The sequence below is a fragment of the Prenolepis imparis genome, unplaced genomic scaffold (genome assembly GCF_030444845.1).
Source record: "Prenolepis imparis isolate NDT839.2.m4 unplaced genomic scaffold, iyPreImpa1.0 SCAF_6, whole genome shotgun sequence".
Classification (NCBI taxonomy): Eukaryota; Metazoa; Arthropoda; class Insecta; order Hymenoptera; family Formicidae; genus Prenolepis; species Prenolepis imparis.
Window position 1 is genome coordinate 8,987,443 of NW_028141164.1, and position 27,086 is coordinate 9,014,528.

The following is a 27,086-nucleotide window of genomic DNA, read 5'->3' on the forward strand; positions in this document are numbered from 1 at the left end:
TTATGATTTAATGCTATAATGATTTCCCTTCCAATCTTTTAAAAATTTATGTGTTTATATGAATGATCAATATTTTATTAAAGCCTATTCTTTGTCAAGTATGAGAAAAAAAACAAAAGAAAATTTAAATTTAAATCTTGAAAATTAAAATTTTGATTGAAAGAATTTTGTCGAAGAAATGATAAATTTGTAAAAAAAATTTAAAAAATAATTTTTTCAAAGTGTCAGAACTTTTTTAATTGAGAATCTCTGTATATTAAAGTTCTCAAGGTAATTAGCTAATTGAGAATCTCTGTATATTAAAATTCTCGAGGTAATTATCTTTTACATAACTATGACGATTTCTCGCTTCTTGCGAGAAAGAATTTTTATAATTTCGGATATCTCGAAAAATCTATTTTATCTAATTATCATCTTGGAAGTTTTCTCTTCGAAGAAATTTACCTGAAATTATTGTAAAAGCGTCCAACTTATCGTTCATTGCCTTTTATGATTGCATCATTATCTTTTGATGCAGATGACAATGTATTTAGCTCTTTCGTTTGTGTTGCTCAACTCTGTTCTTTTCTTCCTCTCTGTCATTGGTCCGCCAGAGTTCTGAGCTTTGACAATATAAACAGTTTTATCATGTATATTGAACGCTTCGTGTGGGTGCTATGAATCATGAATGAGCATAAAGCACCAATGTGCGATTGTCTATGTATTTCACTTGCATTCGTTCCACATGTGTGTATTGCTACGACTAGTATTATCTTTCAAGGTTGGATGTGCATCACGAGGATATGACGGTTTATGGAAATGTATCCTGCGTTCATAGGTACAAATTTATGATTTGAAAATGTATTTTAAACTTTGAGAAATTTAAAGACAAACAAAAAATTAATCATGAATTTTTTCAAGACTTACAATTAAATGAAAAATTCTACGACTATATACACTATATTAAGTCCGTGGAAATATTTTGTCGTTCACGATATAAAAACTTAATTTTATTTAATTTACGTAAAAATTCGCAAACTAATTGCAATTGTAATTATTTTGTAAGTTTATTATTAACAGCAAAAAAAACTACAAAAGTTTGAAGAATATGATTAAACTACGCGAGAGGATCAGTTTGATAAGTATCTTTTTTATTCGTATACTCTCAAACGTTTAGATTTCTAAAAATCTTTTATACATTATATATAGATTGTTTCATTTAAACTCATACATTATATGGCATTCTATAAATATATATTTATTTTAAAATATTATAATTTTTTTTTTTTTAATCTTAGTCAAAACTTTTAAATAAGAGAACTTTTAAATCGAAAAGGTCTCTTTGTATTTTTCAAAACATAAAAAGAAAATTCACACAGGAAATGAATCATCCATTGGAATTCATTGAAGCTTTCGGGAAACGGCTTACTTTTGCGCAGAAAAGAACGAGAGAATATTTTTCCGTAAACTCGATAAATCTTGGCACGCGAGCCGAGCTCGTACGCGCGATGGAACGTTAAATCGCTCAGATTTAATTCATCTCCGACGTTGGATAGGAGTAGTCTGTAACATGATAAAAACGTCCGATTAGGTGAAGCTGCGCAAAGTGGTGCCTGATGATGGCAGCGGTTCCTCGCGGCTGCGATTCTTCACTGCGACCGGAGATTGCCTTGCCATTTCCGGCTATACGTCGCGCAAAGGATATCGGAGAAAACATCTTACACGTGTACAAGGTACCGTTTGCTCACACATCGTGTTCTCCTTATAACTAATTTAACTAAATTCTCTCGACATCTCGTGCACTAACGTTTCGACTAATTTTTCGCTCTGAAGACCTTCATTCTGCAGCGAAATCCTCTATTAACTCTGGAAATAATTTCGAGGCAGAATCGATAATACACCTCACAAGTTGAGTCTAATTAATAGCGTGTCTTTAAAAAAGTAGTGTATAAAGATATTATATGAGATATATAATACGCTACTAAATAAATTACTAATTTCTAATAACTACGTCGGTTTGATTACAAGTAAATGGTGATTTGTAAATAAAATTAATTTTATATGCAATATATAGGATATATATTTTTTAGTATTTTTGTGCAAAAGTACCATTACGTAATATAATGTTGTCGCAGCGTAATCTTTATTAAAATAGGTGGAATAAGATAAGACGAGGCTCATGATAAAACGAGAGGCTGCGATGATGGTTTATCGATTTTCATGCGATGTTATATCTGTATTAACTTTGTAAAATTCCTGTTACGTCATGCGCATTTTCAAGTCGAGCGTATGTATTGTTTTAATTGCAGCAATTATATCTACTTGAGTAGTAGCATATTTTTCCCAGCAATTAGATTAAATGGCCGCACTTTTAGGTAAAACGCGCATAAGTACTTCATAAAATCATTTATTTTGCACCGCTATTACGATATAAATACATTATATCTACTGTTAACTAACTGCATATGAATATATGTATATAGAAACAAATTGAAGTGCTTATTATAGTTCGAAAAAATGACTAACAGTGCATTAAGAGCACATAACATTATTGTTTCTTTATAAAATTGATTGTCATGTTTTTTTTCAAACATAGCATATTTAAACAAATTAATTAAATTTTCTTTTAAAATTTATAATTATAAATGTGGAAAAAATTTGCACGCATTAAAGAATAAAAATTAAATTTAAATTTAAACTTTATTTTTATATTTCTTATTTTTTAACATTTTTTTCTGAAATCCGTGACACATTTTATCAATACTTTCTATTTCAATTATAATTACTTGTATTATACATGCGCATTGTGAGATATTTGCGTATTGATGACGTAAAAATTACGCACTTGAGATAAAAATTACATACGTTGCAATAAAATAACAGGGAAACAAATACGACTTTGATGACTTTATACGCGATATCATTTCACCAAAGTTTATTTTAACAACAAATATGAAGATATATGCAGTATATTTTTACATATACATACAGCATTTTAGAATTATATTGTGCTTTATTTTTATTTTGAAAACTTTTGACGAGTTCAAAAAATAATTTTTCGAGATATTAATAATTTTATATAGTCATGAGTCTATAAAAATCTAGAAATTAAGAATTAGAAGTTCTTAAACTATTATATATTAATATTATTATTTTTATTTTAGTTAAGTGTAAATAAAAATTTAAATGAAAAATCTTTATAGTTTAATTATCGAAGTATTTAATATTAAAAAAAAATGAAAATTATGTAAGATGATGAAAGAACATGTTTTGTCAATCAAATTTTCGTTAAATCAACTTCAAATTAATATGTTTAAAATAATTTTGACAATAGTTTTGATACACTCTATATATATCGTCAGCTGTGTACATACTGACGTTGTCATTAATGATTAAACGTCAGCACTTTGGGTCTTTCTTGCATCGAGCTTCTTCTCGAAGTAGTATTATAGTCTCGCGCAGTGGACTTCGTGATCACCATCGCCCTATCATAATCTGCTTATCGCGACTCACGGTTTCCGAATCTCACATAGATATGGGTTACCTTGCGATATGTAAACCTCGTGAGAAGACTGATAAAGTTCTCGATAGCGGATACCTGTCGTTTCACGAAGAAGGTAACGTTTTATTAGTTGTTTGCTGTGTATACACTCGAACTTTCGGCGAAACTTTTCGGACGGAAAGTTTAGACACGGGTGAGTGCTCGCAGAGAATTGATTCACTCCATAAAACCCCCATAAAATAAGGACGCACAATTTCATGCATCGCGATATCGTTTTATATTTTCTTTTATTCAACTCTTGTTTAAACCACGACAAAATTTTATAACATAAAGATTAGGACATTCAAAATTAATTTTTCTCGTATGTTTATGTATAGGGAGATTTTTGTTACAAAAATAATTTATTATGAAAACCTGGATCTCCTTTTTTCGAAGCATGAGAAAATATAAATTAATAATTTTGAAATTACAGTTTCTGACAAATCTCTAAATTTTAATATTCCTTTAATATCGATTTAAACATTGTAAAGATACTGAAATATTTTTCTTGTTAATCGCCAATCACTCAATACACAATAACTATAACATAAAAGTATTCAAGATTCTACTCTTTATTTGTGTAATACTATGTTTTCTCATGATCGATCTCGCGTGTACTTGTGCCATAAAGCACGAAATGTAATTAAAATGCGTCGATAATTGAGAATTTACATTCTCGAGCTAAGCTCATGTTTTGATGTAATAGGAGAAAAATGCAAAAAAAATACACAAGACCTGGAAACGATATTAAATTAATTTTGACGCGTTTCAACGCGCACATTCTTCATAAGAGTCTAAAACGACTTGTTTTCGAAATTATAATTTACACAACAGTTTAAAATTAAAAATAAATTATTGTATCGCGTATAAAAAAATCTTTATATCACAGCATATAACTTATAATTAATGTATGTATATAATATAATTATATATATATATATATATATATATGTATATATAATTTATATATAATATATATAATTATATGTAATATATATAATTTATTCAATACAATTGTGAGAATAGAATAGTAGAGAGTAGAATAGAATAGTTAAGTTTTGTAAACACATAATTGCTAAAGAATATTAATTAATTACGTACATGTACATTTTAATACACACACTGAATGCATTAAAATTTCTTATGTCTATACATATAACTGGCGCTACAAATCTCAATTGACTCTGTTATCATATTTCAAGTTTTTCGATGTCGATCAGATTGTAGATTGTTATAGTCTGTGAAACATAATTAACACACTGGATTATAAATTGCTACATTCTGTGAAAATTAACATTGGTAAGTTATATTGAAATCTTTAATTAACAATATATTATTAATATATTTTCTAATTAACAATATATTATTAATTTTTAACCTGTTTATCTATAAAACTGTTTATAATTGTCTTTTTTCTATTCTTTCGTTTTTATTTCGTTGTTGAATGTTGTTTATAATTATTTATTTAGTTGCATGATGTTACTTAATTGATATAGTTTTATGATTATTTTTATATTTTTATATAAAATATATAAATAAATATATAAATATATAAATATAATGAAAAGGTTAATATATATGTAAAGGGAAAAGGTAATAACATCGAATGAATATGTGAGAATAACATTTTTAATTATTCATGCGTATGCACATATATATCCCTAAAATATTAAAACATACAGCATATAATTCTAAAAGAAATAATAAACTGTTATAGAATTAATAAAAGTTAATAAAAGTTAGATGACTTTTTTTATTGAAGATTTTGAATAATTAGTAGAGTATCATATATGCGCTGAAGGGTTATTTAACTGAGCTTAAAAGCAACAGTTGCGAAGCGTGAAAAAAGATTGCCATTTATTTTCAGTGCTGAGGATGCTGACACCGAGACGAGCGGGGCCGGTGGGTCCAGAAGAGATCGGAGACGGGCCCGACGACAAGAGTTCGAGCAACGTGACGAGCGGCTCGGTCACTCCAGGCGGTTCCTACGAGAATGGCGATAACTCTAAGGAGTTTCTGTCGACTGGGAGAACCGGCAGGAGAAACGCGTTACCGGACATCCTCGGTCGACACGCCGAGACCGGCCTCTCTGATCTGTCTGATCGGTTTGAGGAGATGTCCACTGACACAGGTGTCAATTCACGCTCCTTAACCGCTCACGATCTCGCTCAAAGACTGTAAAATAGTTGTATACAATAAATAACGATTAAGAAAAATATATAAAATATTTGTGACTATGCTTCTCGTGGACCATTCTCGGTTCTACGTGCTATGTACTATGCTTTTAATGATTTACAAAAATATTGTAACATACAATATTTCGCACATCGCAATTCTTTTAATATATATATATCGCAAAAAAATGTTTTAGATTTTTCGATGTCTGCATATTTTTTAGACATTTGTATTGTTCGGAACGTATGTTCCGAGGAAACTTGAATCCCCCCATATGTTACAGATCATTCTAATAACAGTGGACAAGATCCGAGCATACCAGGTACCTCGAAACAGCATGGTTGACATGCCCATAAGGCTTCATAGCGAATTTCGTTATCGTGACAACACTGAGCCTTCCCGATCATCATCGATGACATCGACGAGAACATGATGAAAACACGTACGGTTTTTTGTGAACAAAGTTCTCTTTTATGCTTCTTCACTCGCGTTGTAGCGATAGAATATATTGACTAACGCGTGTAAACGACAAACGGAACACGCTTTTCGTTGTTTCTGCAAAAACATGTTAAAATTTAATTAGAAAAAAGTAAAATTTGGACTCAAAGAAAATCATAAGACAGGAGATTAAAGTTGAAGGGCTCAACGCAAGAATGTAAGATTCTAAATTGTAATTTTTTTTCACTTTTAACTGCGGGAGAGATCTAAAGTCTAAAAATTTTTTTTAATACGATTTCTATTATTTTATTATATAAATTGTTAGCTTGTAAGTAAATATTACAAATTATAAATTTATTTTACTCTTGCAGTGAATTTTTCAAAACACTTTTTGGTTGAAGGAAATCAGTAATTTTCGTTATTAAGGTAAGATTGATTCACAATTTGATAACGAAATATTGGCAAAATTAGTTTCGCTGAACAGAGAAAATCCTAGCAGCTTGTGTGATATATTATAATTATCTCAGATATTATAAGTATCTCAGATTATAAAAGTAAAAGATACGATTCGATTCACAGTAAATGATATAAAAGATTTAATTTTTTTCCTTTCTCTTTTTGAAATATAAAAATGACTAAGCTAGGAGTTTGAATTGAGTATCAATTCAAATATTGCACATTTTATATATTGAACAATTAAATATTTTCTCTGTTGAGTAATTGAAAATTTTTATTATGTATTTCTCTACACAGTGCTTGGAGCATATATTGCGCATATATTAAAATCGAAATATATTGAGGCAGTTAAATTCACTAAATGCGTAATGCTTGACTCGGCTTTGGCTTTATTAAATAATGATACCGTTTAAAAAAAATACAGTAATATTGTGATATATGTATAATATAGCGTAATTTTAACAAAGTTTCTACTTTTTAAAGCCTTTTTATTTTATATGCCATTATCGATTAATATTCCGTGAGAAAGGAGCCAATGAAAAACATGTGCCATCAAAAAGGTCTCTTGGAACCAGTTTAAACTTTGCGCTATTATTAAATTTTACAAGTTCCGCCCTATATGGATAATGTAGCGAGAGAACTACGCTTTTAATAATTGAGAACGGCATCGATATTGGCATTATTATTAATATAATATCCGTGATATAATACGAGTATTAATTATAAATCAGTACGAAATACATAATAGAAAGTGCATTTCTCCTAAAACTTATGTACTCATCTTACGTATAATATCGCTGCAATATGCAGTGTATTGTATCGCATTAAATTCAGATTTATTCATTAATTTAGTTGAAGTTAGGTTTTAACGAACGATGATCTCATTCGAAATTTCCATCGACAAAATATCAAAGAGAATTTTAAAATTTAATGTGGCCGGAATTTCTATACGCTTTTGAAATTAAATGTCCATCTCTCCTTTAGTGAATTCTATCGCAAAGATTTTCGCAAAATGAGAAAATATTCGAGTCCCGATAGGTGATTTTTTTTGACACAATTTTGATGAATATAGAATGTTATTTTTGCACGTGATATTTCGAGTAAAATTAATTCCGAGGAGTTACGGTCATAACTTTTTTTATACGTTTATTGCGAAAACTGTTACGAAAGCGCTTGTAACATTTAATTATGAAATACAATATCGTCGCATAATTTCATTAACATTGCGCGTTTAACTTGAGACTCGTTATCTAACGAGTGTCCCTTCTCATTAACGTTATACAATACAACTATAGAAGCGACATACGAACCCCGAGATGTTTCTAGCGGCCGAAACACATGATTAGATATTTGTACAGATGGAATTAAGTGATTAATAGCGTGTAATTGCGCATGATAGCGGACATGTGTACATACGTATAGATATTGAGGGTGATATATTTCACTCGTCTTTCAAGTCGATATCGTTTCGGCGTTGTCCTCAATTTTTACGAACACGAGCATGACTAGTTAAATCAATGAATAAGATATGTTCTTAGGATACGATTAAGTCTGTAAATAGGCACGTATTGCGTTGTAATCGTATTTTAGTCCGTGTTCTTAAGGTACATTTTACACTAAATACGGCCGTCTGATTCTCATCTCGCATTTGTTGTGTCTCAAATATAATAACTTTTATGTTGGAGAGATAAAATTAAGGATAAAAAATTAGATTTTAGAAAGAGCTAGGAATTTAACATAAAGTATATGCGCGATGAGAATATGGTCTGTTTAAGTGAAATAAAATGGTTTTAGACTTGTATGTACCAATTCTTTGAAAACGTCAAAGCATCTTTACGAATTTATTGAGAGCAGTTGAGAAAATAATTATAACTATAAAACGCTTTTTTAACCAAAATTGTTGATACAATTAAATAATCGACATTTATCTGTAATCTCTTTCTCGATAAGGTAAATCTGACAATGAGAACATACGTGTGGCGTGGCTTTATCGCTTTTCATATTTCAGCCATACTATCGGATAAAGCTCTCGATAAATACGTTAAGAATTGTGGAGACACATGTGATAGACAACAATATTGATAATGATCTCTCTAATCAGAAATTCGTACCGAGCTATTCCATCATACGACGCTTTAATTTAAAAGTCAAGTGCGCGTTATTTTTCTCCGCGTTTTCATAAACAGGGATTCGAGCATCAATGATATACCATATATTTTTTTCACGCGTACCTGTTTTTCATAGTCAATAATGGTAATTACGCTTTCGAGATAACGGTGGTTGTTGTGGATTTGTAGATAAATGCGAGTTTTAATGGACTCGATTTATTCGAAGCGATTAGTGTTTTTCGACGCAAAATGATTCAGAGTATGTAAATCAACGATTTGATACGATAATGAGATCGTTCCCCCGCGATTGCTCCGATAAAACAGTCTATGATACCGCTGCGATTATCGTTAAAAAATAATAGATCGATCGCGACATTAGAATATGGCTGAGTCGCGTATCCTCATGGCCTTTGTGCGTGAATGGTATAGTGTCTCTTGTGTAGAGAACTTGTGCGCGCGAAGAAGATTGACATGATTGTAAAACGATGTGTACATTACTTCTACCTGTGGGAACACAATACACAATTTTGATTCGTACGTACAAATTTCTTACAACACAACCCGATCGTCGTAATCTCCTTTCCGAAAAGATTGAGAGTATTAGTGTCTTATAAGCTCATTGTACACGCAAACATTTAATTTGTTAAAATTATAATTCTTGCAATTTTATATAGTGAAATTAGAATTAACTTTTTTTTTCGTCTAAAATTTGACTGCGATCTTGAAATTCAATTATTCGTTTATTCAAATGAAGTTATTATTAAATTTAGTGACAGATTGTTTATTATTTTATTGTGCTGCATTTATATTCCTATTTATTTATTTATTTTTGTAAAAACAGAGTGTCTTTTTATAAAATCTGATGTAAACATAAAATAAAAATCGAAAAGTTTGCATTAGATCACCAAGGATGGCAATATTTATATAATTTTTTTACAGAAAAATTAATACGCGATATAAAAAGGACGAAATTTCCATAACATAACGAATATTTGAGTAAAAGAAAATAAAAATTCTAAAAGAGCCTACAATAGACTAATGAAGATTAAATAGTTCCATTCTCTTTTCGATTCGATGTCATTAATACGCGCGCATAATATAAAGGGAGGATATTAAAGTAGGCCGCCAGTTTATGCGAGACAAGTCGCAATATACATTTACATGCGAAAAGTACGTATCAGAGAAAGAGCAGCAGGTGTATATATGTATGTATGTGCGTGTGTGGTGACATTGAAAAAATTCCGTTTGCACAGCTTGTCAGGAAGACAAGACTGTCCACACGTGCATCGTCCCGGAAAATGCCTATGAAAGACTGGAATAAAGATGAAATGGCTCTATCACACGTATACATATAAAGCACAGAGTGACTCATTTTATAATGATACGAGTTCAACATTACCCAGCGAACTATTATAATATTAACACGTGCTGTTCGCATAAATATGTTCTAAACATATTTATAAAGTCTGAATCTATAATCATACTAAACGCAGACTGCATCTCTTATAAAAAGAAGTCTCGTATAAATTTGATTAAACTTGATTTTTTAACATTTACATAAATAACCGGCAAATTTTTTAAATATTTTTTTCTTTTTTCTATTTATTTATACCATTTATAGATTTATTAATTAAATAACTATAGTATAAAAGTTATTTCTTATATACCGATCTTAATAATTGTGATTTATAAATTCAGTTTTTAGATGTATATTTCTGAATGTTATAAATAGAATTTGCAAGTGATCATATATTTGATGTGTTATGTTGCAAATCATATTTTCACCTGTAGTCGAGATTTGTTGAATATATATTAGTTGTTTAGAGATTTCGCGTATCATAATTGCGGTCGACATTTGTATCGACATAGATCTTATCTCAGCTCCACGAGCTCGTACATTCTTAATAAATGAGAATGAAAAGGAGTGATAGATGTATATTTTTATTGTATATTATATATATATAAAATATATATATACATATAAAACAGCTCGTTAGGCTCGTTGAGTAAACAGCATAAAAACTTGCGTTTCATATGCATTTAATCCTGAGAGCTGGCAGGTGATGTCTTTCACATTTGAAGCGGTTATTATCGCCGATGATAAATAGTTTTTATCTAAGACCTCGTGTTCTCAATGCACATATATTTAACATTAAATAAAATTATTCGACACTAAATTTGTTTCGTATAAATCTCATTTAAAACAAAATTAATCTTACGATTTTATTAGATAAGATTAATAATATAAAAGATATATCTAGTTATAAGAATATTTATATTTGCTATTTATTATATTTGCTATTTATTGCTTATTAAAATGTGTAAATTATTTCTAAAAAATATTTTGTTATATATTTTAAATGATAACAATCAGGTATAGCTGTATGAAACAAATATTAGTCGCATATTTAAATTTTAGACAGAAAATACTACAGATATGTAAATCGCAAATGGTGCAAGCACACGAATTGAGTACCTCTTTATTACGAATGACAATGAATGCGGTTCGTGTCAAGTGTGTCAAATCGCCGCACACACAGGTGCGAATTGTTATAACCACATGGAAAGCTGTTATTTTTCCGGCCTATGCAAGCAAAGATTAGACGCGGGATAGAAACAATAAGCGCATAAGTTATAGTGGTTTCCTCCACAACTGTCAGTGTACATCCAAACGCGTACTGCGACAGACGACATTGTTTTGCGACATACGCATGCTTCATTGTTTTAATCTTCTGCATACTAAAGTATTCTCCAGTTACGTATCATGCTACTGCCTTGCAAAAGACGTGTGAATTAAAAAAGTGATCGATAAGATTTTATTTGGCAAAATTTAAGGCATTCGTAAAAATGATATAACTATAAATCTTATAAAATTTATAATTATTCAGTCTTTAAAAATTGACATATACTTCGTTTTTACATAGCACGCCTTTAATTCGAAATATGTGAAGACTGGTTTAAAAAACTTTTTAATTTTTCTTACAAGTTGGGAATTCTCAATTTCGCAGAACAAATTTATGCCGATTTTTTTCAATTTTATCTCTCTTTTCTATATTTTTTTATTGCTTCCCGCGACTTATACATGATTTTATTTTTTATTTAATTATATGTGAAAGAATATACTTTTACCATTCTTTTAACTACATTTCTTGAAGTTTCTAGAAATATTTGCTGACTTAACTTTTGAAAAATGCGAAGAAACTCATCTGATGAAATCGTGCGATTTATTGTTAAGAAAATTATAACATAACAGAACAGAAATGAGCAAAGATAAAAGAAGTGTCACTGAAATGCCTTATTCAAGATGGAACCCTGTAAAACCTTGGCATCCTGTTATGATTAATGTTCAGTAAGTCAAATGTTAACACTTGATACATTTATTTTATATTAAGATTTATAAAAAAATATTTCTATAAAAACAGAATTAAATTTTGTTATGTCACTGGAGAATAAACAAGAAATATATATGCATCATTTAACACTTGAACTCTTAGACATTCAAGTATGATATTTAATATACATATATACTTTTATTTAATTGGATGTGCCTTAATCGATTTTATTTAATTTAATAAATAGGAAAAACGAAGCAATATATATGATGAAACGCTTAAGAAAGGCAAGACTGAACGAACAAGCACTCTATATAATATAAATCGATTTACCAATTATGATTCTCAAATAAACGCCTTCTCTAACAAAGACTGCTGCGTGCAAACATTTCAATATAATGACAGGGCATTCTCGGCTAATAGTCATGCAGTTTGCGACTAAACTTGTCCTGGAATTAGCTGTAACTAATCTTTTTATTGCACAGATCTTATGTGACTTTTTTACATGTGAATATTAATTGTTCTTTTTTTAATTTTAACATTATACAGATTTTTTGAAGTCTCTCCTGACAAAGATAAATTAAAAATTTTGTCATTTTTCTGCAGAGTTTATAAATATTATTATATATATATGTTACTTTTTTACAATTTTGTGCAAGTGAATAAACATTACGTGATATAAATTATCTTGAATTGTTTCGCACATTTTGCATGCCGAGATTTTTTCGCTTTGACTTTATAATAATTACGTAAACAAAATATGTCATATAATATTTGAATAACGGAAGTGCATGTTCAGTAACACATCCAAAATTTTATATAACATAAAATTATATAGTTTATTGTAAATTTATAAAACTTAAATTTATAAAACTTTCGTTGCTTCTAACAATGATTTTAAAAATTGAACTTTTCAAAGATAGAAAGATTTCTTAAAATTTTCTTTAAACGAATTTATTTTAATAAATTTGAAATTATTGAAGATATCGGAAAAGAGTAAATAGAAATTACTTTTTATGATAAATTTTTCAAAATGTTCTATAAATTTAATTTATTCAAAAGAGAAGTCAATTTTCTTGAAATTTTAAACATCAAAATTCTTGAAAATTAAATTTATTTTTGGAACAGCGAATTATAAACTTAATTGCCTTTTATCACCGCGTGTATCACGATGACGTCAAATTCTTTTTTCGGAGGCACATTTATTTCTCGTTTGTGCGCAAGTTTCTTGCCTCGTTGTCGAGCATGAGGCCTCAGCAGTCTCGAATTTCCACTGGCTGTCCGAAGTGGACATTTATTGAGTCTCCGATGTTTATAAAGCGCCCTCCGCCCTGTCACTTCGCTGCATGATAAAGCTTAGAAATAACGAGTTCTGTCTTCTGTCCGTCATGCGATCGTGTAGCGTACACAACGTTAGTCGCAGCGTGCCTTGTGTAAGGTGCGTCTTCGAGAACGAGTGATAAAAAATTCCTAAACTGAAAGAAAGAAGTTTTAAAAAATTGTGCTGTATGAATATCAGAATGAAGCATAAAGTTAAACCAGAGGAGAAGAAGCAGAACTCATATTTGTCTAAATCTGTTGCAATGCTGGAAAATTGTTTTACAACAGATCTGGATAAATTATCCGCATAATTTTGTTTCAACATTAAATTACAGATTTAAACGTCAGTTTTAATACTGATTTTTAGCTGAAAAGACAATAAGAGATCGCGCTCTTAATTCACTACCAAAAGAGATTGAAGAAAATGTGTTTTATTTTTATTCATGAAATCGATCTGTTTAAAAAAAAAAAATACTCGGATGATCTCGAATATGGATTATTTGATTTTGCTAGATGATATATGTCCAAAGTGTAAGAGCAATTCTTTTCAGATCGCCCAAGAGTAACTTGCGTAGGTTTGATCCTATAAAAACCGACGTGGTAGCACCCGAAAGTAAGTTCGATTTCGGATTTATTTTGCATTAACTGTTTGTGATTTATTTTGGCACTTTTGCGGATTAATTTATTAACCACCGTGATTTTTAGTGCTGGCGACTGTTGTACCACCGTCCCAGACTTTCAATCCTTCTACTGATAGTTTATATGCATCGATAAGGCCAATCATCATGCTGGCCCAATGTTTCTCTATGTTTCCTGTGTGCGGTGTCAATAAACCGGATGCTTCGTATCTCCGGTAGGTAGAAAAATAAACGTTGCCAGTGTATAATTAAATTATTTAAAGAATATTTATTTCAAAACAACAGTGTGAGTTAATTTTCTCGATTTTAATATGGTGATCTCTCAGTTGTGAACTTTGCGTGTCTCACGTGCTCCGAATTCTCGCAGATTTACATGGCGAAGTCCGAAGATTCTCTACACGTTGATTGTTTTCCTGGGAGTTCTCCTCATGTCGGTTTACAATACTTTGCGATTGTTCTCTACAGGGCTAAATTCTACCAAAATGAGTAAGTCATTTTGATAAAAACTTTGATACACATTGCCTTTATCGAGCTTAGTGTTAAAAGTGACATTTGTCTCGAATATCAGCGACGTTTCTTTTCTACTCTACAACTATTGTGACTGCTGTCATGTTCGTACGATTGGCATGGCAATGGCCTTGCTTGGCGTTAACTTGGGAGAAACTTGAGCGCGAACTCACTCCCAGATATCGAGAAATTTCAAAGACCACTCTCGCAACTCGTTTCAAAATCGTAACTGTTGTTGTCATGTTGCTTGCATTAGGTGAGTACTATTCTAATAAATAAAATAAGGATTACAGCCACTTTTAATTATCATTGATATCAAGATAATTTATTTGTTATAAATAAAGTTACATGCATTTATCGCCGAATATCTTATTAATAAATTACTCATACATTTTTGTGTTTACTTGACGTCAAAATTAGTTAAAATAAATATTGTGTTTATTATATAATGAATGTTGTATCGAATATTTTTATAAATAGTGGAACACAGCGCTGCTGTGCTTTCTGCATATATTAATGCAGTAGAATGTGCCAACTATCGTGGCGATACAGATATCATCGGTACTTACTTTCAATCGCAATTCCCTCAGGTAATATAATAAATAGATATATAATCAATAGATTATTTGATTTATACTTTTAATATTCCATTTTATATAATTAAAAATTTTTTTTTAAATGCATTAAAGTCTTAATTTTTATTTGCATATTACACTAAACTGAAAAAAATCCTTTAAAGCTGCATAAAAAGCGATTATCGTGTGTGAATTCAATTATCACAAAATTAACGTATAATATTATTGATTATTAATTTTGTACAGGTTTTTTTATATTTTACATATAAATTTTATATAGGTCTTCACAAGAATGTCCTACAGTCTTTGGAAGGGAATCCTGGTTGAAACTTTAAATGTTCTCAGTACATTTTCATGGAACTTCGTCGATTTATTTCTTATTCTTATTAGCATAGCTCTGACAGATCAATTCAGGCAACTGAATAGTCGTCTCTATTCGATACGGGGAAAGGTAAAATACATGCGAAATATAATAAACAATATTTGTTTCTTTTGTGAAAATAAACAGTTATTAACATTTATATTTTTTATTCAAAAAATATATAATATATTGTCGCATGCGCGCGTGTATATTATATTTTTATTAATTTAAATAACGTACAATATTATAAATATTTACGAGAAAAATCGAATTTAAAATGTTTGCTTTTATTAATAATTCTCATCGCTATTAACAACTTAGCATCATATCGTTGTTAAGGCGATGCCGGAGTGGTGGTGGGCTGAAGCAAGGAGTGACTATAATCACTTGGCGACTCTGACACGCAGGGTGGATTCTCACATTTCGAGCATCGTGCTTCTCTCCTTTGCTACCGACTTATATTTCATCTGCATCCAACTGCTGTTTTCCTTCAAGTATATATCTAACATATATGTACCATTTTAATATTGCTAATATACTTTTACGTTTTCATAAACCTTTTATTTGAACAGATAGTCTTTCCTAAAAACTAATCTAATTTTTTACTTATGTTTATGTCTATTTATAATTGTTATCGCTTCTGTGCTGATATTAATTTTGTTCAATGCAAGATAGCTTTAAAAAATGAGGCTTATGGGGAAAAAAATTTCGGATAAGTTTGCATAAAGTTGTGCATTTATTTTTTTAACAGCCCAATACGGGGTCTTGTGCGGAAGATCTATTTTTGCTTCTCCTTCGGCTTTTTACTAGCAAGAACAACGGCGGTATCCTTATATGCGGCTTCTGTTCATGATGAATCTCTTCTACCAGCACCGATTTTGTACAGCGTCTCTGGTTCTAGTTACAGCAGCGAGGTTTGTCATAAAATAATTGTTTGTTATAATTTTAATTATTATCTCATAATTGACAGCAGTCTTTAAACATTAAATTTAAAAAAAACATTTTATTAAATAAAAGTTTTAGCTTATGGTCAAAAAATATTTAGAAAGATTTAATAAATTACGTGTGATATTAATGATATTAGCGAATGAAAGAAAATAGCAGCATGTTATTTAAAATATAATTTTTTTCATCTTTTTTCTACTCGTACATAAGTTTGCACAATGTCGCGCAGGTCTCGAGATTCTTGACACAAGTAACGACAGATAATATAAGCTTGACAGGAATGAAGTTCTTCTCAGTAACGAGAAGCCTCGTGCTAACCGTAAGTGTAATCTCACATCGAGACATTAATGTTTATATCTATTTTAATTATTATATCTTATTTTCTTAAAATAATTCCAAAATATTTTTATTTAATATAATAATTTTAGATTTAATTAAAAAAAAAAATAAAAACTCTTTTTAAAATATTATTGAAGCAATTTAGATTATTTCTAAATTATAATTGGACATATTTTTAATGTATCTTTATTCGATTACAAATAATGATTTAGGTTGCTGGAACCATCGTGACTTACGAACTGGTTCTGGTACAATTCAACTCCGTCCAGCAAGTGGATGTTCAATCGAATGTTACGATTTGCGAGGTGAGGTAGAGAGCTTTCGAAAAGATTTTTAAGGATTTCGACTACCTATATCTGCTTCTACATCTGCAAATCACGCAAGTTTTGTGAAGAATACAATAGGCATATTTTATAGAGTCTTGTAAATACAACTCTGTTTTAGCCCGCTCTTTTTACACTTCACAATTTTTAGACTTCACATTTATTGACTCATTTACACATTTACACATCACACATATTTCACTTATATTTATATATTTAATCTCTTCCAATATTCTCACGTTTAATAGTCAATTTAATGGAATTTGTGTGTTTCATGAAAAATTAAATCTGACTGTTGTTAAATCTTATATTTTGTAAAACAGTATAAAACAGTTTTTATTATTATTATATGTAAAACAGTTTATATTATTTGGAAACTGTAATACGATTTCAGATAATTATTTTGAAATTTGCTGATCTATTTTATTGACAAATCTATTATTGCATTAAATATAAATCGCATAATTCTATTATAAACGCTATCTTGCAAATAAATCCTAAACTGCATTACACATTGTTGCAATTTATCCAATAACTTTTTGCCTCTTCCTCTTTTTTACTCTTTTAAATTAATTTTCTTAAATATGTTTTATATTCTTTTTAATGTTTTATGATTTTCTTTTGCATAACGGAGTTTTACTACTTTATAATCTGTATATATATGATGTATAATATAATAGTTATTTATATGCACAATAATATCTTTGCTATATTTTAATCTTCTATTTTTATTCTACTTTTGGCAATTTTTCAACAACATTTTATGTAAGATAAGTATGTGAACTATGACAAATAAATTTTTCTCTATGTAAATATGTTATTTCTAGTGATATTTTCTGCGTAATATCGCGCAACATATATTTCTTACTTATTGTTAGTATTATTTATGCATGATTTTATTTTCTAATTTACTTTTTGTTGTAGTTTTCCTAATTTTAACCTGAGATACAGGAGAAAAGTGGACTGGATATTTCATCATAATATTCAATCATGTTATCACAAAAAATACGTAACGTCGTTACACATTTACACACATATATATATCTAAATGCGGAGATAATACTAATATCATTTACAAAAATGGATAGAAAGCACATATACAATGTATTTTGCAATATGTTTTAATGTGTTCCATAAAATCCAATATAGCAACTGCCTATATTATTATTATTTTCTGTTTAATATTACATTGTAATAAATATTTTAAACATTACATATGAACAATAAATATAAAAGCGATATTTAAATATGTATAATATTAAAAAATCTTGTATGAAGACAAATATTGTATGAATAAAATAATTTTCTGCATAAAAAATTATTTTTTATAATTATATTTATATAGAGAGAAATAATTACTCGAGTAAAAAGATTTTATTAAAAAATTTTAAGTATACATTTAATTGTTAATTTATCTAAATATAAATGAAAAAGCTAACACAAAAAAGAGATGAGAAGCGCATTTTTTTCTTTTATTTTTAAGTAATTTGTATGTGTGTGTGTGTGTGTGTGTGTGAAAAATTTTAATCATGTATGTACATTATAAAACGTGTATCATAAAATCTATTGAAATAATGCAAACAAGCAACAAATTTCTTACGTTAAAAAACCTTATATATTGTTATTATAATAAATGATAATGTAGACTTTTTGAATTATAAAACATGTTCTCTGACAAAATATATTTCTGAAGAATAGATACAATTGCAGAGAAATAATAAATTATATATACATGTAGATTTTAAAAATTTTTATAACAAGGATTTGTAATGCTAAAGTATATTTTAATTAACATGTTTAGACAATTTTATATTTTTTAATGAATTTTTTTTAATGAATAAAATAATTTAAAATGTTAATAATTTGTTTTTCAATGAAAAATTTTACACTATTATGTATTCATTTATTTTTCGAGACATTGAATTGCAGTAATACGACTTCATATGTTACAATTGCACCAGCCACCTGTAAGTGAATTTGGTATAAATATTATTTAGTGATTATTATAATTATTATAACGAGATACTGAAATATCTATTACATAACATATGTATAATATAAAATATATGATAACAAAATTTTAATAATTTTTTTGCTTCTGTCGTTTGTATATAGCTAAATTGAATATATACACATATAAATAAATATGTACACAGAGAATACTTGAAAATAATATACCTTCTTTGTATCTATCTTTTTACAAGGAAATGTCACAAAATTATAAAATTAGTTTTTTTTATTAAAGTTTAGCAAAGTTTATTCTGTGTATTATATATGAAATATAGCAGAATATGAATATAGCAGAAAAATATGATTTGTGTTCTTACCGCTAACATGAAATTTCGTGTAATAGTAAAAAAGTGCATTCCTGTAAATGAGATATCGTCAGTACTGAGTTGATATATCAGCCTTTCTGTCTGTAAAACAAATTATCATAAATAAAGAATTTTAAGCAACAGATTAACAAAATAAATTGTCCAATGTAAAAATAAGGTAATTTTGAAGGAATATAGCGAGTATTCTCTCTTATCATTTTTTTTTTTTTTTTTTTTTAGTTATTTACCTCTACATTATAGGTAGAACTCGAACAAGTATACAATGTCGGCAATACCATTTTACTTTGCTCGTTGATCCTTGCAGTGAGCAAAGTGACGACCACTGTTCTGCCGATTAAGAAGAAGAAAGAGCCAAAGAAATAGATATCATTCACGATGCCCGCAGCAGGCTGACTGTACAATCGAGTAAACAAATTCAGAAATTGATGTTTTTATTATTATATATAGCATTGTATCAATTTTATACATCTTGGAATTATTTATTATTAAATAAGATGATCCGAAAATTATATTATTATTACAATATTAATTATATTGCTGCTGCAACCGATAAATAAATGTAAAAAATAAATTCACAAATTTATGTCTCCACAAAAAATGTTTCTAGTTGTTATAATTATTTTTATCTGAATTACACAAAGGAGCAAATATAATTCTTACAAAAGTAAATGCATTTATTAATAATGTCAATAGTTGTGTTTCATGTGGCTCTTAATTAATAATAATTTTTACTCTTTCTTTAATCATATATACTTACGACAATCCATTGAGTAGTTGCAAACAGATGAAATAAAGATTGTTCACAAATGACAAAAGGATTATAGGTGAGATATCGTTGTCCACCTTCTTCACCATGCAACTAAGAGCAGCATAATCTTCGCGAAGTCCGCACCAGTCCATTGTCCTATGCTTTAATGTAGAAGTTGTTACTTGCTTGTTCAACGTCTTATATCTTTCGGCTAAGCCAGTAGCCACCTGAAGACTCCGATCAAAAGATTAAATTAAAAAAATAAAATCGAAAATGATAAAATTGATCAAATCGATTAAATTAAAAACTTTTTCTAATTAATAAAAATTTTATTACCAACATGATGAAAACGTCACTAAAGTTCCATGTAAAAGTTGCCAATTTGCTGATGATAAAAATAAAAATACCGAGTGCAAAGTTGTAACTCACTGAAAATAAAAATTAATTTAATATTTCTTAAGTATTCAAAGTTTTTCAAATCTAGAAGAAAAGAAAGATGAAAACAAACAATTTTAGGATAAATTCTTACAGAAAAAAGTATAAGTTACAATTATTTTATTTTACAGAAGTCATTTAAATGCAATTATTATTAAAGAAAAATAAATTTCACGATTTAATATTTTTTATGCGCGGATTAAATATCTAAGACTCATTATTAAATATATTTCTTACTTACGCGATTAGAATAATTAAATAATTTTTTGTGAATAATACTTTTAAATTAATAATAATTATTAATTAACAGATTATAATGTATATAAATTCATATAACACAACGCTTACAATTCTCCATAATAAACGCGTGTGAAGACATGCAATATATTTCCAAAAAATCTTTAAATGTCGAATTCTTCGAATTGCCACTCCAATCATATTTCTTCGTGTTTATTGCTATACTCAGAATATGTTCAGCAAGGGCCATAAGTAGAATAGAAGCAGTTATTAAATAAAATCTCCAACGAAGTTTCGGTCGTTCCATTTTATTACTGCAAAACCGAAAGATTTTGATACAAATACATTATACTATCAAATTTTGCAAAGCAATGTAAAATTAAATCAATTAAAAAATCGATTAAAAGATAATAATATTATCTATTATAATTTTTAATAAGAAATAACCGGTTCAAAATCTTTTAAAACAGGAATAATTTTGCAGTGGAAGGCGATTTTTAAATATTTACGCCGAAGTAAAGGCAATAAAAATTGAATTACAACCAAGACAAAATAATTATAATAATATATATATTATGATTTGCTTCAAAATTATTTTCGATTTGCTTTAAAGTTTGTTTCAGAAGCATCAAAAGGATTCAAACTACGATATAGTTTATTGCGATTGTTTTCGTAACATTTGCTTGTCATCGCGTATGAATGTATGCAGCCCATGATCGCAATCTTTCGTTGATCGTCGAGCCTATGCTAGTTCTACATGCAAGCATAAAGCGCATAAGTGCTACGTGTATCATCGATCAATTAATTTTGCAACAATCTTCAGCTCTTCTTGAAAAATATACATCGATATTTACCTATCTATAAACTGTTCCATAGCTCTCCAATCGCGTTGAAGAGTTACCCAATGCGGTGATAGCCAGAGAAATATAATCAAGGCTATTACGCTATTCCCATAAAATACTGCACCTGCTGTTGCAGCTGCTACTCCTCCTAAAATCCAATTGCATGTTGAAGTATTTAGTTTGGTTTTTGTTCAAATTTTGTTAAAAAAGGGTGCATCTATCAGATAATTAATATGTCCATAAAAATAAGCAATCTTTCATTTATTTCCACAATTATGAGATTTTAATTTTAAAAGAATGATCTCTTCATCTATTCTCGAAAATAAAAGAAAGTCAATCTATTTTTTATCTTTTTTTTAGTTTATCTCTTTTTATCCATAGTTTATTTTCTTCTTCTTATTTCTAGAAAGAGATGGATTTGTTGAATTTCAATTAATTTTAATTAATGTTTATAGGAATCATCCATGTACTTCTATCCTCGCTTTAATATGCGTTTGTAATGAACGTATGTCACTTTCTGGATAAGATAGATGCGGCATGTGCACACACAAAGCATATGAAGGACTTATCTCTGTTTACCTTGCATTTCGAAAGTTGAGGAGTCTAGCGTCCTTATCATGTGCATAACCGCCAATATCGCCATAACGAGAACCATGACGGTTATAGAAACGGCATAGAGAGTACGAAATGAAAAAACTGCAAACTTTAACTTTAAAGGGGTCGGTGCGCGTACTCCTGAGACCGGCAAGACTCCGAATAATTGGGCAAGCCCTAAAATAGGTCCCATTGCACATTGGAAGCTCTCTGGATCCTGCAAAAGAATTTTCTCTTCCGATATTGTTTTATTTTTCTTATATAAGTATAATAATAATATGGATTTAATATATATATATGTATATTAGTCGCCATATACACATACACACATCTAAGAAATAATCTGGTCTTTTGAACATCTTTTAGACATCATCGTTGATCGTGATGTTTTTCTTAGAGTTTTGATTTATTTCTTAAAAGTCTTTACATTTTTTATAGATATATGCTTTCTTCTTATCTTTTTTAAAGCACGAGCATATATCTCATAATGTAAGACAAGCAGCGAATCTTCTTGATACTTACATTACTGTTCACGGATACAGTTTGAGAATTTTCGTTGATTAAACCACTTGCACTTTGAAGAAAAGGTCGTACTCTCGGCGGACCCGGAGGATGCGATTCCGTAAATTGAGTTTCCATCCTTTTCGTCTTGTCTTTTCTTTGACGCATTAGGAATGGCAAGTACTTCTGGAAAGTCGCACTACTTCTCTTGGTACTCGCAGTGAGTATCCGTTTTGTTTTCAACATCATGCCGTAAGTTTCCTCGTTGATGTTTAAGGAAACAACCATTCCGTTGAGAAACTCCTGATAGATCATTGAATTGTTATTTCATCAAGATAAATACATTAAGAAAGTATTTTTAAAAATCATCTCTTATGCAAAAAATCTTCATTGAAAGAAATAGAAATTCTTTATTAAGTTTTTATAAGAATTTATTAATAATGATCGTGTTTTAAACGCTAATTTGCATTTTGCTCAGAATTAATTAAACTTACAATTGTTGATTGTACATCTATGACATAATGTGGATTATTCTCGTCGCAAAATGCAAAAAAATTGACTGAAGCATGCGATTATTCCTTGTACGCATGCAATATGGTAATATTTAATTTTAAATAATTAGTTTAAGTAATTGCTCATCTCATACACACACAAACATACGCATACACATATCTCGCTTTAACTTCGTATATTTTTTTGAATGTTGCCAAATGGAAATTAACACGAGAATATGTGTCTAACAAAAAGCTCAGTACACATAATTCATTAATATAAAATTTATACATATTTTAGAGAACTATGGCAAATAACATAGTATAAAAATTGACATAAATAGTTTTAAAGATGTAATAAATTTCAGAGAGTATCTCGATTTATTATTTTCTCGATTTATTTTATATTTTGTCATGAAATACTTATACCATGTTTTTACACGCACCTTATATATCCATTTACAGTAAACACGATACATGCGTGACTTGATCAATTAATTATCGTCATGTTTCAACAGATGCGAAAGAAGTATCGCATCTCGCCAGAGGAAAGGGTTGGTCGTTTGTTTAGCGTAGGTAAAAACCCAATATGTTGACGCAGGTAGTCAATTCGCTTGTCAAGTGCAACGTCTCACTTCACGTTTATTTTCTCGAATAACTTTAATCAAACGTTATTAAGTGGCTGTCCCGATTTCCGAGTGCGATCTTATGTTGCCCATAAACTTCCATTATAAAACTCACACTAACAATAAGACGTTATGAAATGGCACGTGTGCGCGTATATATGTATATATACTCGTAAAAATTGAAAAGTGTAGAAAAAATGCTGGTAACTCATAGTAATAAGTATCAGTATATTTCCGTTTATGTGCAGCTTTATATATAAAACGTAAAAAAATTATTTTAAATCGTTTAAAGTATTTTATTTATTAATACTATGGGAAACAGTCCATATATAATTAATTATAAATATATGTAATTATATATAAAATATGTTTATATGCAATTTTTGCTTTGTTTTCTTTGTTTTGTATAATCTTTTTCTGTTTATACAGAAAAAAATAATAATAAGAATATATATATAATCATATATTTTATATATAAATTTATATTTGATTATTATATATATGAGCAATTTGTTATTCTTACTTCTTTAAATTATATTTTTTTCTCAAAAAAACGATGTGAAAATTATTCTTCTAATTATTTGTCAATTGTTTTTATTATTTTTCCTGTACATACATACGGACAAAGATTATACAAAAGAAAAAAACATATATTTGATATATAATTAATTATATATCAAATATATGTTTTTATATTTGATTATTATATGGACTTTTTTCCCAAGTTGTCGTTTATTGGATACAGGTACATAAGTACTTTAAATAAGAGAGTTATTATTTTTCCGAAAAATATTTAAAAAACCGAAAAAAGTATTTAATATTTAATAAAGCACTATGAGGTCCTTCTTTTTCTTTATAATTTTATCATATTAAAGTAATCAACGTAATGGAACGTAAGAAATATTATAATTAATATCTCTCTTTTGTTTTTATGTCAATCAGTGATACATAATATATATATATATGCGCATTGTTATTGCATGCACATGTATCGTGTCGTGGATATCAGATCTTGTTCAAATACATTTTACATAACTCATGTTTTCGTTGAAATTGTGTATCAACCGACTTCTAACAGTTGATTGTTATCAATCGTTTATTGTTAATCTCAGTTCAACATCGACGTAAATAATTATTGATTTGATAATGAAATTGTTTTTCATATTACATTAGTGTTGACACATTCTAGATTAATATGTAAACACGCTAAAATGTTTAGATATTTCAATTAATTTAAATAATTAAAAATTAATTGAATATGTAAAAGCGAGCTATGTCATATAGTTATATATGTATAGCTAAAGTAAATATAATTTCTCATTAAATATACACATCGTATTTTTCTAAGTACTCTAAATACACCTTAAAATAAAAATAAAATAAATTATTCACACACACCATATACACACATCACATCTCACACACACATACACACATATATATATATATATATATATATATTTAAAACTATATTATTATTATTTCTCTAGATCAAGAATATTAAGAAAATTATAATATTAAGAAAATTCTGATTATGATGCCGAATTTTATGCATTGTCTAAGGATAACGTAATTACGAAAAACTTTAGAATAAAAAAATAAATATTTTGATATATATATATATATATATATACTAAATTTGTGTTAATAAACAAGTGCCTTAATTATTTAAGTCTGCAATACTTAGCACATGTTTCACGACTCTCAATTCTTTCAATTGTGTTTCAAATTGATTAGAGAAGAATTTTTGATAATCTTAGTCAATCGGAAATACAAGAATGGAAATAGTTTCTACACATGTAATTATATGTAAATGTGTGTGTAAAGATCTCGAATTTTTTAAGTATCCCTTAATTATTCCGGAATCTCCGAAATAAATATTTTAAAATTTTGCAGTGATTATACCCACATGAAATCCTATTTCTCGTAGCTGACTTTTGTAGCCGTGATTTTTTTTCTCATCCACAAATACAAAGGTTGAGAAATAGATAAATTTCGCTGATAGTCGTGGATAAATCAACCACCCGCGTGTGGCTGCGAACGAGCACTGGCGAGCAAAGACCGACTTGAATTAAGAGCGACTATGCGAAGGTGCGCGACGCATGTTTTGTCCGATCAGATAGTCGGCTATACCACTTACAACTCAAGCGCGGAGGAGCTTCACTGAAAATACAATGCGCATGTACATCATTCGTATCGATTGCGTTATTTATCTTTCTTTTTATGTAAATTACGAGTGATTATCTGTCTTGAGTTTCTTTGAATAACCGGATCGTGGGATCGATCGTTTCGGCACATCAGATTGATCTTTATACGTAAAGATTTAAAATAAAAAAAAAACACATAAATATAAATGCGATTTTAAATATTAAAATTCACTTCTCTATAAATAATTCTTAAATTTTTTTCTTACTTTTTGTAACTATTTTTTAATTTTTTCTATAAAATTTTTTTTATTTTCGAAGATTTTTTTCCTTACTATTTCTCTTGAGCAATCAAAAATAAAGACTTTAGATTCAGTTTATAAATCGAATAAATAAACTAATTAATAATAGGCAATGTGTGTGTGTGTGTTTATTAGCGCAAATTTATATAATTTATTTATTTGTTTACATATTTTACTTACACGATTAGAAATCGATATATGATTTGACCGTTATTCTAGCATTGTTATTTTATAAAATAAAAATATTAAAAATATTTTTGTAAAGAATAAATTTATATGTAAAGTTGGATGTGATAGCTAAATTAATTTTGGAGATTGTGTAAATTTTACGTGTCATTATATTTCGCACTACAATTGCTATATCAGATTTGTCTAAACAACATTTTACATACAATCTTTAGATCAGTATGGTATATTTGCGTTTTTTGATGAGACCCGCGAGATAAGCGGTTGTATGAGAGCGAGTTAAGTGTTAGGATTGATAAAATATTCAAGGATGCGACATGTCCGCAAACAGTTATGGGAAATGCACTAATAAATGAGATATGAGTAATGAAGAAAAACAACGAGATCTGTTTACGTGCAGCGCGTGTCTATAAATCGATTTCTTTATGAAAAACATACGTATGCGTGATGTACAATCGAATAATTAAAATCAATATGCGTCACACTATTCTTGAAATAGAATCTATATGTAGCTAAAATAATATCATCAATGATCAGTAATATAATTTTGATGCAGTCATTATCTTCTCTTTTTTAATTAACTCATCATATAATTATTCAAATTTTT

At 28.8% G+C, this 27,086-nt stretch overlaps 3 protein-coding genes across 10 annotated transcripts; 2 read left to right on the plus strand and 1 right to left on the minus strand.

Moving 5' to 3' along the window:
* The first annotated feature begins 3,245 nt into the window (after positions 1–3,245).
* LOC145937501 (uncharacterized) lies at positions 3,246–6,489 on the plus strand. The gene is made up of 3 exons (XM_083040560.1): positions 3,246–3,596; positions 5,370–5,651; positions 5,979–6,489. The coding sequence occupies exons 1-3, from the start codon at positions 3,368–3,370 to the stop codon at positions 6,038–6,040; spliced, it is 573 nt and encodes a 190-aa protein (XP_082896686.1). The 5' UTR covers positions 3,246–3,367; the 3' UTR covers positions 6,041–6,489.
* LOC145937499 (gustatory receptor for sugar taste 64f) lies at positions 6,053–18,270 on the plus strand. 6 transcript variants are annotated; one of them, XM_083040553.1, is made up of 12 exons: positions 6,053–6,137; positions 6,505–6,559; positions 13,901–13,962; positions 14,055–14,202; positions 14,355–14,473; positions 14,556–14,750; positions 14,975–15,084; positions 15,350–15,520; positions 15,770–15,924; positions 16,182–16,344; positions 16,605–16,694; positions 16,927–17,944. In XM_083040553.1, coding segments are annotated over exons 3-12 (1,254 nt in total). In that variant the 5' UTR covers positions 6,053–6,137; positions 6,505–6,559; positions 13,901–13,961; the 3' UTR covers positions 17,029–17,944. The 6 variants fall into 6 exon arrangements, with proteins under 6 accessions (XP_082896679.1, XP_082896677.1, XP_082896676.1 ...); XM_083040551.1 differs by lacking the exons at positions 6,053–6,137; positions 6,505–6,559 and adding exons at positions 11,006–11,451; positions 11,853–12,046; XM_083040550.1 differs by lacking the exons at positions 6,053–6,137; positions 6,505–6,559 and adding exons at positions 11,006–11,441; positions 11,853–12,046.
* A 655-nt stretch (positions 18,271–18,925) lies between these two features.
* On the minus strand, positions 18,926–27,018 carry LOC145937157 (gustatory receptor for sugar taste 64a). 3 transcript variants are annotated; one of them, XM_083040051.1, is made up of 10 exons: positions 23,668–25,071; positions 22,752–23,033; positions 22,215–22,446; positions 21,648–21,783; positions 20,905–21,107; positions 20,458–20,549; positions 20,131–20,348; positions 19,601–19,766; positions 19,365–19,454; positions 18,926–19,002 (listed from the first exon to the last, which is right to left on the minus strand). In XM_083040051.1, the coding sequence occupies exons 1-10, from the start codon at positions 23,698–23,700 to the stop codon at positions 18,937–18,939; spliced, it is 1,518 nt and encodes a 505-aa protein (XP_082896177.1). In that variant the 5' UTR covers positions 23,701–25,071; the 3' UTR covers positions 18,926–18,936. The 3 variants fall into 3 exon arrangements, with proteins under 3 accessions (XP_082896177.1, XP_082896178.1, XP_082896176.1); XM_083040052.1 differs by lacking the exons at positions 18,926–19,002; positions 23,668–25,071 and adding an exon at positions 25,757–27,018 and having other exon boundaries at positions 19,250–19,454; XM_083040050.1 differs by lacking the exon at positions 18,926–19,002 and having other exon boundaries at positions 19,250–19,454; positions 23,668–25,072.
* Between the last annotated feature and the right edge of the window lie 68 nt (positions 27,019–27,086).